The sequence below is a fragment of the Hyposmocoma kahamanoa genome, unplaced genomic scaffold, assembly GCF_003589595.1.
Source record: "Hyposmocoma kahamanoa isolate Upper Pololo Valley unplaced genomic scaffold, ASM358959v1 93, whole genome shotgun sequence".
Lineage (NCBI taxonomy): Eukaryota > Metazoa > Arthropoda > Insecta > Lepidoptera > Cosmopterigidae > Hyposmocoma > Hyposmocoma kahamanoa.
Window position 1 is genome coordinate 12,654,472 of NW_020654810.1, and position 16,564 is coordinate 12,671,035.

General features: G+C 36.9%; 1 protein-coding gene across 9 annotated transcripts in view; it reads right to left on the reverse strand.

Annotated features, from left to right (window-relative positions):
* LOC113237056 (syntaxin-1A-like) overlaps positions 1-16,564 on the reverse strand; it is a 59,313-nt gene that overhangs the window by 28,508 nt on the left and 14,241 nt on the right. For all 9 annotated transcript variants that reach the window (XR_003311006.1, XM_026473306.1, XM_026473307.1 and 6 more), the window contains exon 2: positions 5,307-5,390. Coding sequence is in view for 8 of the 9 variants with exons in the window: in XM_026473306.1 (XP_026329091.1) it covers positions 5,307-5,390 (84 nt within the window). In the remaining variant the exon portion in view is untranslated. The remainder of the gene's footprint in view (positions 1-5,306; positions 5,391-16,564) is intronic.

Sequence of the window (16,564 nt, forward strand, 5' to 3'; positions counted from 1 at the left end):
CTGTGATTAGGCAACCAGTGGCGGGAGCAGGGAAGTACCACACAGCATTACGCCTGGTTTTAAGGTCACTGGCAAGAGTCCAACCTCAGAGTAAATGCCTCACAAATGCTTAGTTAAACGTGTTGGGCTCACCGAAACAAACAAACAATTTTTCTAATTACTCTGCACTTATAAACTAAATGCTTTTCATACATTCACAACCGTTTACTATTTCAACGCTAACGTTATAGAATCCCTGTGATTCACAAATAATACGTCACGCATATTGTTGCGGGAAATCTATTGCATTTCAAGTATTAGTCATCAAACAGGAAACAATCCAGTGGGTTGCTCGATTTACAGAATGTCATCGGATAAAGCCGAAATCAAGTTCAAAAGTGAGCGAGATGTTGGCGGGTCGATACGTTACGCGGTAAAGTCGACTGAGTCAGCAATTAATCAGATTACGCGATTACGGCTATCGTCCGCTCATTTGATAGCTGACAATCGCCTTTGTTCACCAGTGTTGCGTTCATAAAAGCATTACATACGGAATGCTTTGCGCGTATTATAAATGATTTAAACGTCTTATTCAGAAATAATACTCGTATGTTTGTCAATAATAATTAACAGTCACAATAAGTTTGTCTAGAACAATGTTGTCTTTTTCCTGTTCTTATCAAAATATTTTAATTATAAAATACTTGATTGTGAGAAACGACGAAACAAACGACATGGTGGTGCAAATAGAATGCGCGGGGAGACGCTATCACATAACACACAATAACATGTAAATGAATTGCAAGATTATGATGAACGCGCTCCACTGGCTGAATATTTATGGCAGACTCGCTGCGGATTAAATATCGCGTACAGGATTCACGGCACGTTACCAAAACGGAACCCATTACTCTGTTGTCATGCGAGAGAAACAAAAACTTGTTAAATATCAAGGACCATGTGCCTCCAAGAGCTAGGGGTAGGTTCATGGAATGAAATATTATACTTATAGAGCGTACCAATATACCTACTTCAGCGTTTTTTAGAATGCTTCACATTTACAACGATTGATTTTCATTACAGTACCGCAGGCCTGAAAGACCTATAAATTTTACAAAAGACGAATTTCAATGGGTGCACGATGTGATTTAGCCACGATCGCACCAGAACGACACACTTGGCACGGGCCAGGTAATAACGTTCTTCCACACAATACCTAGAGTTTTCCCGCGATAAGTCGACTGCTTCGTGTCTACTATATCTATAAAGCTTGGAACTTAGTCGAATGCATAATAATGTGGGAGAGACTCAAACACTTGAATTAATCTTTAATGCAACTACATAAATAGGTACATCTTAAACGGATACATGTTTTTTTAATAACACCAAGTGATGGGACGAACAAGTCGGGCACCTGGCGATAAGCGACACGCCTATGCATAACAGTTGCAATGCCACTTAGAGTTTTAAATCGCAAAGATCTTAGGGGCACTGCCATTGCGCCTGTCACCCTGAAACATTATATTATAAATTGACAAGTCCCATATACCTGTAATTTCACCAGCACCCTTTAAACCAGAACGTAGAAATGCTCTCATCACTGCTTGGCGGCAGAAATAGGTAACATGGCAGTACTTCCCGACGAACTCTTTCACAAGGAGCACTACTGCTACTAAAATATCGATGTAAACATCGATAGTGATAGTGTCCTTAATAAATATGTGACTCAAAAAACAAATAAGGTTTATCAAACTACATAACCATTCCGAGATTTCAATATGAAAAAAGAAAATACTCATACTGAATAATGACTAAGTGGTCACTTACTTTGTTTCCTATACAGTTGAATAGAATGCCTGCTCAATTCAAAAACGTATCACGTGATTGGATCTTAATAAAATCATAAAATAAACCACTTTTTCTATATAAAGAAAGTTATAAATAAACTCGCGCCGAGGGATTTCCGTTTATTAAACGAAGGCATATGTTAACAAATTATATGTATAGATAAAAAATGACGCGACCCAATTTTTTTGGAATGTATTTTTGTGAAATGACTTGGTGGCAGAATATAAAGATATTTTGCATGCGAAGGGGGCAACACCTCATATGATATAGGTTATTATGTATGATGTATCGGCTTTTCACCATTGCGTATGTATTTCATTCTGAATAAACGAAAAAAAGTCATTCAATCTTTTCTCATTCAATATACGTATTGTTTCTAGTGAAGAACAAAAAAAGCTTTTTAGTAGCACGTCAATCAGAAACAATAAGCAAATCACAATGCAAAGTAACCCGACGTCAGTACAGTATGAAACGGTTGACCCAATTTAAAACATTGGATTTCAATTAAAATTTACACCGCAACGTCCGCTACACATGTTGCGAATCGAACATTTTCTACGATCAATCTTTGCTTCGAAATTTGAAATTACAAATTAATTCACTAATTTCATTGTAACAGGTTTATTATTATTGTTTCGGTTTCGGGAATCTATTTTAGATTCTCTCTCCCATGGCCTAAGATATATTTTTAATTCTTAAATAGGATAGGTGGAATGCCCTGGTAATATTATTGTTGCGGACCGGCTACTGGACGGGGCAGATATAAATCTTTTTAGTTATTTTCTATGTCTCATTGTTTATGTATGTTTGTGCCTATTTTGCGTTCGTTTCTGTTTTTCTGTTTAACTAGTTTTTATCTAAATTATAATTTTATTTTGTTTTACTTTGAGTTTGATTTTCCGACTGCTCCATAACAATTATTATTATCTTTTTTGTCTATTTAAGATTCTCGCCTCTCTCATGACCTAAATATAATTTTGAACTTTTAAGTGAGAGAGGCGGAATACCCTGGCATTATTATTATTATTATTATTGTTATGTATTTTAAATAGTTACGTGGTCCATGCCTAGACAAATTTTGAATTTTTTAATGCGATGGGCGGAATTTCCTGACAATGGCGCATTATTATTATTAATGTATTGGTAAGCGATCCTCGACTGACTGACTAATCGCATTCAAGATGACGTCATCTTTAAAGACCCGTCATGACTTCATGACCTACGATCCTACGCTTATCGATGAATCACTCAGTTCAAAGCCCAGTATCTATAACGTAGCAAGACAGTATTGTAGATTTATTTTAAACGTAGTATTTTATTGAAGAAATTCAATTGCACCTGTACAAAGAATGTAAACTATGTCTTTGACATATAATATTTCCTTTGGCGATTTTCCCCCCATAAATGAGCAATGAGGAAGACAAGAGAGCAATAATATCCACCACTCTCACTAATTGAACCCACTACATTGCCCAACTGCTCTCGGTGGATATGGAGTACGACTTTGAATGGACGAAAAAGTAACCAATATTATGTATGTTGCTTACTATTGCCGAGTACGTCGCCTAACGTTGTTTAGTTTAGTAAATTAATTGACTTTTATGATTTACTCCACTATAATTATTTTTTGCCATAAAGGTCAAATTTGCTATTGTCGTAGTAGGTACGTATATAAACTTTTAATAAATGAACAAAAATTAAAAAGTTGTGGTCAGCCTACTCGTCTGGCCAGCCAATTACCTACCAGATTCGAAATCACAGCCTCCTGATTTATGAATGGAGTTTCAGAGAAAAATGCTTTTGAGAGGGAAAAAGCGAAAAACAATTTATTTTCCCAATGTCTATTAGCGATACTGTAAAGCTTATTAATTTCACTTATTGGCGAAGCTCGATAAAGGAAAAGGTTCTTAATTCAATCACAGCAATATTTCTGGAAGAATTTAAATAAAGTTAAAACTTTCACCACGTAAATCTATCGAAGCAATTAGTTGTTTAAGCAAATTAATCTGTCGTTTGATCACAGTATTAAATTGACGCCCCCGTGCGTGACGGGTTCCTTTCAGGACGTACGTTCAACCCGACAATATGAACACGCAACTAACGACTGCTTTAGTGTTGTAAGCAGTAACGTAAATTTACCAATATGATTCATTAGTTTGGTGACAGGACAATAGAGAGCAACAAGCTGAAATTTTCATGTAGCTGCGTGCAGTCCACCACACATGTGCTACGGTTCTGTATAAAAGTGCAGTGACACGATTGAAAATCAATGTATTGTACGTTGTGTCGAGTAGGCTGTATACGGAGAGGCACGGCAACATGTGAAGATATTTTGTTCATTCGCGAGCTACCGGGACCGACTTTTCCTCTGTGCAGCTACAGCAACTTTACTGGCACATATGCTAGAAGAGATTTATGTAAACTTGGAATCGGCAGTGTTAATGTGTACGACAAATTATTGCAATAATTAATGTCAAAACTTTTGTATATTACGTTTTCTGTTTATTGTCAAAGAGTTGTAATGAACGAAAATGAAAAGAAAAAAACACACGCATTTATTGATTTTTTTCATCGTAGTGTCTCACAAGGTTGCACAGTGGAATAATAACATTGGCTGTCCTAGTTTAATTGTCTTCAAAATAATTTGCATGTTCTCTTATAATCGATAACGGGTCAACCGCCTTGAACAACATTATTCAGTACAACGCATAGAACATACTAAGAGGTGTAATAAGTAAAAAGATAAGCAAGAAGTCTAATGGATACAGTACCTCCGTATAACAAATCACGTACACAGATATTGCTCAGCCTTAAGCTTCTATCGAATTATCAGCATGGTTTCTAGGAAATAGTATGTAACAAGTGAAATTGTATAATTTTTTTCCAAATTTCAACATTTATCAAAATAATATAAAATATGTACATATATTCAGTTTTTATTGCGAGATTTTATTTGGAGTTTTTATTGAGTGATTGTCTGAAATTGATCCCGCCCAAAATAGGTTCTGGGCCAACCGAATTAATTAAATGAACGTGTAAGCCTTTAATTCAACACGTGTTTGGATCATGCAAGACTTTAATAAACACTGATTACTTTTGCAACCTTGGGATTAGTCGCGGTTTATAAACCTCCATAATTTGCGGACAACAAACCTAAACTATGCTTAACACATCGCACCTCCGGTGAATCAGTGACTTAAATTACATTTGCTAAAACAGAAAATGAGTTAAAAGTTCTATTTTTGTTTTTAGGGATACTAAGCACGTTTGAAGAGCTCTTAAATGTTATACTATTTCAATGAGCATTTAGTCTATAGCGGAAAAATTAAGGAATGCATGCTATGCTTCTGTTTTTTCTTGAATAAATTTCAATGTTAAGTCACTCGCATATTTTGCAATATACTTTGTATTCTACATGCGACTAGTTCTTGGGTTTTATTTTGAAACCCCATAATACTAAAATAAGGGTACTGACTCACCTCACTAAAGAATTCATCCATGAAGCCGCCTTCAACGGCGACATTGACATCGTCAGGCCCGACATCGTCATCGTCGCTTTGCGCCTATAAAAAAATGAAATAGTACAAATTTTATTTTCACAAAATCAACTCATAAGACAATTGAATACTTTGGAATTCGAAAAGTTACAAATGGACAGTAACAAAAGCTCCGAAAAGTAAATTACAAATGAGCTTATTCAAAATATGAATATTACTGTTTTATTTACTATAAGCCACAGAAAACTTTTGTGCAAATAAAAATACGGCAGGAACCGATTGAAATACTGACAATTCCGAAACTTTGATTTCGTTTCATGTTTATCGTAAATGCTCTATCATAAATTTAAAAGCGACCTTATATATTTCATAAACTTTAGTGCTTATTAAACTATTAGGGGTTAAAGTATGAAATTGCCGTTTTATTGCAATAGGTTCTTTGAATTTTCATAGAATCTTCATGGTTTGAGGTTTTCGAATGAAACTTTTTTCAAATGGTTTCTGTGATTTTTTTTTTAAATTTGAAACATTTGAATATCGACTTTCAATTGTTTTTGTTATTCAATTTAGACAAGAAAGATGGATACTGCGAAAATTCGAGTGATTTTTGAATACGAGTTCCGACGCGGAACTAACGCGGCAGAAACAGCCCGCAATATAAATGCTGCGTTTGGAGAGGGATCTACTAATGAACGCACCGTGCGATTTTGGTTTAAACGCTTTCTTGATGGAAATTTCGACTTAAAGAACGAGTCACGAGGAAGACCGCCCACACAGGTGAATAACGATGAATTAAGAGAGATAGTGGAAGCCGATCCTGGTCAAACTACCCAGGAATTAGCGGCATGGTTTAACGTTACCTTACCCACAATATTGACTCACTTGCGTCAAATCAATAAAATAAAAAAATACGAAAAATGCGTGCCTCATGATTTGACTTATCTGCAGAAAGAAACGCGTGTTGAAACTTGTGTTGCCTTGTTGAACCGGTACAGAAATGAAGGAATATTGGATCGAATTGTAACATGTGATGAAAAGTCGATTCTTTATGATAACCGGAAAAGAAAAATGCAATAGCTGACCCCAGGTCAAATGCCACAACAGTGTCCTAAAGCAAAACTTACCAATAAAAAGGTAATGGTAACTGTTTGGTGGTCTCAGCATGGTGTTATTCACTATAGTTTTCTCCGATCTGGTCAAGCAATAACGGCAGATGTCTATTGTGCCGAACTCCGAACCATGTTGACAAAACTAGCAGTAAAACAGCCCCGACTCATGAATCGATCTTCACCATTATTGCTCCACGACAACGCGAGACCTCACACAGCACGAGAAACCATTTTGACCCTTCAGGAACTGCAGTTAGAAACCATTCGTCATCCTCCGTTATCACCAGACCTTGCTCCAACGGACTACCATTTTTTTCGTGATTTGGACAATTATCTACGTGACAAGAAGTTTTCTTCCCAGGAGGCAGTACAAAATGCTTTCACACAGTTTGTGCAGTCTAGATCGTCGGAGTTCTATCGCAAAGGCATTAATAACCTTCCCATTAGATGGCAGCAATGTATAGATAATAATGGCAACTATTTTGATTAAATAAATTTGTTAAAAATTAAAAAAATAAACAATTTAGATTTTCAGTACAAATCGGCAATTTCATACTTTAACCCCATTGACTTACAAATATATGGACGTCGGGTCCGCGCTAAAAAGTGTCCGCACTTGTAAGGCGCTAAAATCGTATACAGAGCGCGACACTCCGCTTTAGTCTTCATTTGTTCTACTGATAGCGAGATACTGCGATGACATTACAATTTAAATTTCGAATAGGTTGACTTGGGACATTTTTTTCGTGGATTTTGTATTAGACCCGTCGTCCATTTATTTGTAAGTCAATGTTTAACCCCTATTATTTCTTCATATGAAAATACTATTATGAGTGACAACAAAAGAACTCTTAAAAATAATGAAATTGCACGTTTTTTAGTTACTTTTTGTTCAATTACATTATATAATCATTTACATATTGAAAAAGTTCTTAAAATGATAAAACATGACACTAAGCGGAAGGTTGGAAATAGGTAGCAGAAGGGGAATTAAGTTTTGTCCAGAAAGACTTCCGCGTTTATAAAAAAAACTAAGTAGGAAGTCTAAGTAGGTTCCTAACCTAAATCGATCATATTTGTTTCAATTGACAAAGATTTCCGCGTTCATGTAAAATTTTAAAACTGACAGCCTTGAAACTAAAATTCGACAAAAAAATTGTCAAGATGGCGTCGCGATTGAAACTCGTACTCGCATGTCCGGTCGCAGTCGAATGGGTAGTAAATTAAAAATTGATATTTAAAAAATAAATCTATGAACAATAATGTAACTTATGCTTGATCTATAGTTTGGTTACTTTAATTGATCATTTCGATGTATTTATCTATTTTTTCTACATGAAATAATTGAAGTCATATTTCGAAAACTTTTCCAAATAATCTTCGATGCATGGTTGCCAGTGAAGTTCCATCGACTGTAACCAATTGCACATATAACATTTTTTGCACCATACTTTTCTTAAAAATAATAATGTATGTTAATTTTTGTATGATATTTTCACTTTTTGTGTGAGATTATTGAGAGCAAAAAATAAAAATACACATACTTGTTTCATTAATTTATGTCTTACGCATTTTCTGTTTTACCTATCGTACTTGTAAATGTAATCTGTGTGTATACGACATGTTAAGCCGCCGTACCCGCGGTCACATTCATTTGGATTTTTTTTAAGATAAAGCCTGTTTGAGTTCCCTTTTTAAATGTTCACTGTTTCTTTACAATTGAAGTGGGATCCTCAGGTTAGTCTTTCCAAAATTTTAAGTTGGTGAGAAGTAAGTTACTATTAATCAGTTTATATATATTATACATATAAACGATTTTTTTATTAATATCAAGGACAAATTCTAAACATGCCATAAAATAGACCCCGTGCATTTTTTACACGACTATCGCACGGATATCGACGATACAATTATGTGAATATTTGCCCGTGACACGTGTTTTGTGATTTTTTGCAACTTACCGTAAATATTCTTAAAAAAACGTATCCAATTATTTCAAGTGATAAAAATTTAAAACTCAGAGCTACCAGAAAAACGTTCAGTTTGACGTGAAACGAGTGTTACGTAATTATAACCTAACCAAATTAAATGCACACTAGAACCAGGCTACATTATTGTGGCCGCATTGGTGCAGTTTACGTTATATATAACCTCAATTTCCAGCTTTGTTTTTCAATTGTAAGAACCAATAAAACAGACACGAAACCTTTCAAACACGTAATCCAAGTGGTACAACATGATCATTACGAAAACTGAATGTTTACGTTGGCTGCCAGAGAGGCTTAACTTTCGTGATTCGCAAGTAAGCCAGGGACCGACGACGACGGGCGGCTCACGTAAGGCAAAATAGAATCCACTTAGTTGAGGCGAGTTAGCCATTATTCAATTTATACTGGCCGCCCGCGACCCCGAAAGGCCTGCTACCGGTACGAAATGCTTTAAGGGGACTACTGTCCTCAATTATGGACACCCATAGCTAATAAGCTGGTAAAGGCGTACGTAAGGTAACAATAATTGGCCCTACTTCGCATTTAACATCAAGATCCATTAATATAACTTTTAGTCGTATTCTTTAGCGCAATACTGGGAACTAATTACCAAAGGTGTAAAGTAGGTTATGAAATTGTTTTCCAATTTCCAACTAAACAACTACGAAGCGAGTGCATCAGCGTGAATTCTTTGTTTCACTGCCAGTAGTGGTACGTATGTAGGTCATTGACGACACGGGGTCGGCCGCGTTGCGATAATGCGTCGTTTTACCATTAATTCAGGGGAGCGCTCGACATAGCAACTTCCATTAGTGGATAGCTCCACTTCATTATGAGTGGTTTTTACAGTCATTAACACCGGGCTGTCGTGTTTTCTAGACATCAGATGCGATCAATCTCTTCCAACGGGCCTACAGCCGTTGTTTAATTTAATTGTCACCTCACCTTTCAAGGCCGCCGTTGTTGTAAACTGCCTCTAGACGAGATTTAAAATCGCCGACACCACAGCAAGAAACACTGATGGGCACAACACAACAAAACAATTTTATTTTAATTTCCAAATTAAAATAATGATGAGAAATATCATCGTTATGTTACTTCACAAAGTGATGGAACACACCGTTGTTACAAAGTTTACGGATTTTCCATTCAATGCTTATTTGCTGCATAGAGCAATAAATAGCATTGTGTATCATAATACTTTTTCAGCATATCTGAATTCTTCTCCTCTTTATCTGAATTATAAAAACAATATATCTTTTCAAAGTATTTATGATTCATAGATAAAGATTGATCGGAATGTTATGATAACCAGATAAAACTGGATTCTATAAAAATATTTGTTTCAATTTTGACTGAGCTTTACACGAAACGAATATTAAGCGGTAACACGTGTAGGACCCAGTAAAGCATAATCACTTCGTTAAGTTCACAGCAGCGTGAGAGTGAGAGATATCCCTGTTATAAATGTATTTTAAAATTACCATCCTATATTGTGTCCTACATCCTATATTTTTACAACGCATGTTATAATCGAGCCTGATGAGAAAATGTTAATTATTTAGTTAAGCCTTCAGGCGAATGTTCCTTTATTCAGTACCCTTTTGTAGTCATCCCCGAATTTGCTAAATAAAAGAACGTTATTTTGTTCGGAAATCTTTTACATGTATATTATTTTAGTAAATGGACGCTTTAGGATTAGTAGCAGTGACATTTACAATTTTGTGATTACGGTTAATTATTATTATTGCCTGGTCTCAAACTAGGGTATTCCCTATAGTAGGTACGAGTACTAAAGCAACGGTATACACAGTGGGACACTTATCAAAACACTCAGACAATCAGAACCAATTTAGAGAAGTTCATTTTTTAAACTGATTCTACCAGAAATCGAACACGGGACCTCCTCATCCTGTGCCCACAGTGCAAACCGTTGGGCCACCGAGCTTTTATTACTTTGTAAGCCCTGTGGTGTTCCAGTACACGTAATCCTTTTACTCTCACAGCGACGCATTTTATCACTGTTTGTGGATATGTGATCGTCCGCGTACGAATACGGACAGATAATCAGGAAGGAGTGTTTTAAAACTACAATGAATTAATACCGAAGATTTATCCTTTATACGTGACTTAGCATGGATTAATAAGTCAAGCGGGTTCCGAAGCCAATTCTACCCGATGGGGTATGATATCGGCGTCTCCGAAATTCGCTTAGCAACAAGCTGAAATTCTTTTCCTTATGTGCTATCCGCATGGAAACGGTCCGACGATGTCCAGGCAGACTATCCAAGGTTGCGGTCAAGGCCGCCACCGCCAGCCTAGACTTAGGGCCCTTCTAGTTACATATTACCACAACTACTTTAACAAACACTTCTGAAACTTTGTGTGTATGACGTCGAAATATAAATAGTAAAATTACAATATCTTTTTCAAATTTTGTCATTTATCATTTTGATAAACAACGATACACTTAATCAACATTTTGATAATATAAGAAATTATCTGCTACTGTAGGAAAAATCAAAGTAATTAAATAATATCATCTGAGTTGACGAAAGATAAATAAAATACAAAACTAAGTAATATAACATTAATTAACAAACAAACAAAGAAACGTGCAAAAGTCAAGTTTATTTTATTAAATTTAAAGGGTACAAACAATAACATAAATCTGACATCTAATTATAATTCTACACAACATTCATATTATGTAAATATTACAAAAAAAAGAAAAATATAAAAGAAAATAATGAGATTATTTTTCGCTTAAACTGGAATAATAAATCACATAAAAAAAACGAGCAGTAGGTAATTAGAGGGATACACAAATGTAGTTTCACAATTTCGGGAGCGACCTCGGAAGCGCCGAGTTGAGCGTCAGGTCACGTATTTCAATCGAACCAGGGAGGTCATACGCTACCGATACTAGTATATCCTCCGAAACCAATAAAAAATCAATATCATGCGTAAGATAGCAGTCAACATTTGGTATAAGAATACATTACATTCGTGTATTATTTCTGCCAACTGAGTACCTTACTGAACCAAGTGTCAGACGATTGCGCCGTGTAATATTTACTTGTCTGGCAGTGGGAAACTGAGAGATAGCGAACACTCTAAAGGCGCCATAGACATAGACATTCTTTATTGGTAAAATTAACATTTACGAGTCATACAAAATTATAAATTACATTCGTATTATTCTCTTATATTATTATTGTAGTCACATATAAAATTATAATTAATTACCTTATATTACCATTGACATATTACTATTACTTAACCAATGTGATAAGTTATATATTGATTGCTTGACGAGCCAGTGCTTTAATCTACATATAAATAAGTTGTCCGAAGCGGAATCAACAATTTCAAGAGGCAGGCGGTTATATACTATCGGGCCCAATACATGTATTAAATTTTGGACAAAATATGCTGTACGGGTACAACCCTGTGTTTATTACGTAGCTCAAGGTTATGTCCTTCCCCTCATCTAGTGTAAATTTCCAGGTGTTGTCTAGTGTAGACAGCCGCTTGGAAAGCCACGAGAGCAGGCAAGGTGAGTATGCCGTACTGCTCGAAGGCTTAGGTGGCGTATGCTGTGGCACACGCGCAATTGCCCTCCCACCCCGCTTCTGCATTCTGAACGCACGCTGCCAGTCAGCTGCGCATCTCCAGAACTCGAATTGTAAGAGCGAGTGCACGGTGGCGAAGTAACATTACCTAACCGTATCCCATGGTAGAGCCCACGATAGACGCTGCAGAGCAAAGCATGCGCGGCCGAGTCTACCACACAGCACATTAACATGACAGTTCCTGGTCATATAGTTTGATCCAAATGAAACCCTAAAAAGTTACTATTGGAAACTTGCTCCAATGGGGTTTGTTTACCATGACGTTCAGACTCCTGTAACGACGATATGAGAGGTTTATATATAAATAGCAGGCCTTGGTCAAGTTTAGCATCAAACCGTTAATCCTAAACCAGCTCGATATCTTTGATGCTACTATGTTCAATTTTTGCTCTAACTCATGAATGGATGAATCGCACACAACCGCTGCAACATCATTGACATATATTAAAACACGGGCATCTGGAACTGCAGTTGGAAGATCATTCAGTAGCAAAGTGAACAAAACATTAGATACAGAGGAGCTGTGTGGCACCCCCATGCTGACACCCAGCCGTTTGGACTTGGTCGTGCCACCACACCCCACTACCACCTGTGATCGGTCCCGGAGAAAATCTGTTAAATCTCGCGCGGATCCTCGGATCCCGTAATGCGTAATTTTCGCTGAAATGAGCTTGTGATCTGCCACATCGAACGCCTTCGAAAGGTCACAGAAAAGAATAGCCGCCTGCTGCTTCCTGTCACTGGCTTCTAAAATTACACGGAGCATTTCGCGGCACAACGTAGTTGTTGACCGACCGCTACGATATGCGTGTTGACGGTCAGACAGCGCACAGGTCGCGGCAAGGAAGGCTGTGATCCTCTCGCACAATCCCCATTCAAACACCTTTGCAATGCTTGGGGTGATAGAAACTGGCCTATAGTTGTTGATGTCGTCTCGCTTGCCTTTCCCTTTGTATAATGGTGTTACCTTAACCTTTTTGAAAGCCGCTAGATACGACTCCTTACACAAGCAATTATTGTACAGGTTTGCAAGTATTACGGCGAGCGGCTCGGAAGCGGACTGTAGCAAATCAACAGAGATACTGTATATATCTTTAGTAGGCTTCGGCGCTACACGTTTGGTTAAATCTGATTCACTTCAAGAGGGGTAAAAGTGCGCAGGCGCAGGGAGCGGTCGCAGGCGGCGCGCGCCGCTTCCAACAAGCGGTGCGCACCGCGCAGTCCGACTGAGGGCGCTCTGCTGCTGCACGCGGCTACTGTCCCCACAAATCGAGCACCCCCACCAACATACCTTTATCACTCATTGTCCTTCCGTCCACTACTTTAATAATGTCGGTGTAATCTTTATGACGATTGGTTACCTTTCCCAATTTAGTATTTATGACCTTCCACATACTCTTTATTGTGTCATTAGTTCTAGCTATCATGTTCGTGTAGTATTTCGATCTTTTTTCTAGTAGAAGACAATTATGCCTATCCGTCGCATTATCCATTATTTCACGTAGATATGTAATTTCAGGAAAGCTATTTATCGTGTCTTCAAAGTTACCTAATAAGCTTTTTATGTTGATGATCTCGTTGGTCACCCAAGTATTAGCACAATGTTTTAAATTAACTCTTTTTAAAGGAAAGCAAGTGTCAATTTTGTTGCTTATTACCCTAATAACAGTTTCAGCCAACCAAGTCAGATTTTCGTCCCGCGCAAATAACGTTTTCCAGTCGACACTCGCAATACTTGCTGAAATATTCATCCGATTAGGCCTATTAAACTTCCTAATCTTCTGAGTACGCGGTGGCGGGCACCTAGGCGTACGCGCTATGTCAACGCGAACAGCACGATGATCGCTTAAATAGCTATCTACCGGCAAGACACATACCGAGCCTACTACCAGATTCCCATAACAATGATCAATGCAAGTAGCAGATGTATCTTTTATTCTACTCGGAAAGTCCACCTCAACACTATAGTCATGAGAATTCAGGGCGTCCTTTAGCTTCTTTAGCGATACATGATTAGGGCACAAAAATCGACATTTATATCACCGATAATTACTGCCTCTCTATTGTATTCATTTAGTTTGTCAAGTATACTCTCAAAGGGCACTAAGAATTCATCACAAGAGGTTAGATTTGACTTATAAATACATACAATGGCTATGTTATAATCTATCACATTTATAGCAGATATTTCGCATATTCGTTCCACACATAAGTCGGTAAGATCAACAATCTCTTCGCATTTTAATTCACTATTTACGTAAATACACCGTGCACTATACTGCATCTACTGCAACTTGATATTAAATTGAATTTGTCTAAATTAATATATTTGAGCTGTCTAACTTTAAGCCAATGCTCTGTCAAAGCTAAAATATCACATCTTAATACGCTATTTGTTAACACTTCTAGCTGTCAAGTCTTTTATCGATTGTACATTCATATGTTCACTTAATAATTGTACATTTTGCAAACATATCGTCAAAGAATTTTCGCTCGTAGCGCTACCACAGTCACGCGAGTTTGGTGGTCGAGGTTCGGACAAGTTCTCCAATCGCACCCTAGTAACGGGGCCTGGCGGGAAACCACTGCTTGAACTAAGGTTAAAACGTAAACGTTTTGAGGCCAGGTACCGACGTCGGACAACGTTGAAAAATATTTCTCGGAAATGCCTACGATGAAGGAGACATACCGTTTGCAATACGACTCCCGTTTTTCAAACGTATACACTTGGGATGGTGCCTTTTTGTTAAAAAATGCAAGCATTTGACTGTCTGTTGTTTCGGGCTTAAAAGGCCAAGCGCTGATATATTTTTATTTTTACGTTCCACGGTCTGTATCGAATCATCTTCGCTTCTAGCACCGTTCATAATTGGTGTAATTTCCGATCGTGTCTCCGCGACTTAACCTGTTTCCAAGATAGTTCGAGTTGGTGATCGTTGGTAGTGGTATCGTCTTGCGATGGCTTATTTGTCAAGTTTTTGTTTATACCCTCAGTAATCCTTGTAACCACTCTTCCTACCTGCGTTTCTGGCTTAGACTCGGCAGATTTTGTGATTGCTGATATTGTGTGTGTTTGCCCGTGTGTGTAAGCACACTGTTCGGCGCGTTGGTTGCGATACATATCACACGTTGAAAACAATACCGTCACTAACCAAGTCAATTTTCGGGAAACGAACATTAATATTACTTAAAATACCTAATCCTATGAACATGGCAGATGACGCGCGTTAACGCGACTCAAACGAGATTCAATAGCAGCCAGAAAACTTTTTGTTTTATTGAGCTTATACGGGCACCGTAAACGCGCGTTCGTATAACGCGCGTCGTCCGGGCCTAAAAAGTACGCTTTTTGTGGAGTGACTATTATTGGTTGGGTATTGGTTCCAACGTGTAACATATCGCATTATCATTACAATAGTGTTGTAAATCAAAATATGTGAAATTCAAAATTATACCATCTCAAAACATAAAATTTGATTCTCCACAACGTCAAAAACCGTGTCGTTGGAATATTGTAAGAAACATTTAAAATATATTTACATAGTTCAAAATGAGATAAACTTGACAAAATAATCCTACTCAACTCAAACTACATACTCAAAAATATGGAATTAGTTTTTTTCCCTTTTATTTTTAAATATATTTGGCAAGTAGGAAATTGTTTAGATGTCTGTATAAACTTTAAATTATACATAAACTTTATAATCTTTCACGGGAAGTGAGTAATTCGTTTTTCATCAATTCTGAAAACATACACTTTTTAAGTCAATGCACTATTGTATTAACAGTGCGATATGTCAAAACAAATTACGCATCGCCGATTTATTGTAAAATGACTGTAATGCCACTCAATTTGTGTTCAAAAAACCTTAGCCCATTATATCATCTTTATTATCACGAATAACTTATAATTTGAATGGGGAAAAAATTATTTCTCTAATTTTCATTGAAAATTTTATGTTCCATGTTATGATGTAAATAAATTCTTCTTCAAATTTACGAGCTACGCCCGTTAGTGCGCGTAAGGGACGGATATATCTCCACATTTCAAGTATTCAAGAATTTCGGTAGCTAACTACCATAACATAAAGTCCAACGAAGCCGATTTGCCTATGTATCTGACTTGCGGTTTTTACCGACCAGCCATTAAATAAGGGTAATTAAGTGAACCCACACAGATTACCCTGGGTTTCATACAGGTGAAATGAACAATAATTTACATTTTTAATAAGCTCACATTTAACTTTCAATTTATGCCTCGAGGGTGATTCGAAGTGTTAAATTAAAGTTGGATTTCTTTATTAGTAGCATATATTTCGATTTAAATATCATCAGTCCTACAATATAACAATCTTGATATATCAAGTAATTAGATATTAAATACGTATTCAGACTTAGTGTAACATTTTGTACGGAAAAATAAAACTGACGACATGAACACTTCACACAACACACAATAACAATACCTTAAACCTTTAAATACATTTTGGCAATAAAAAAATACAATG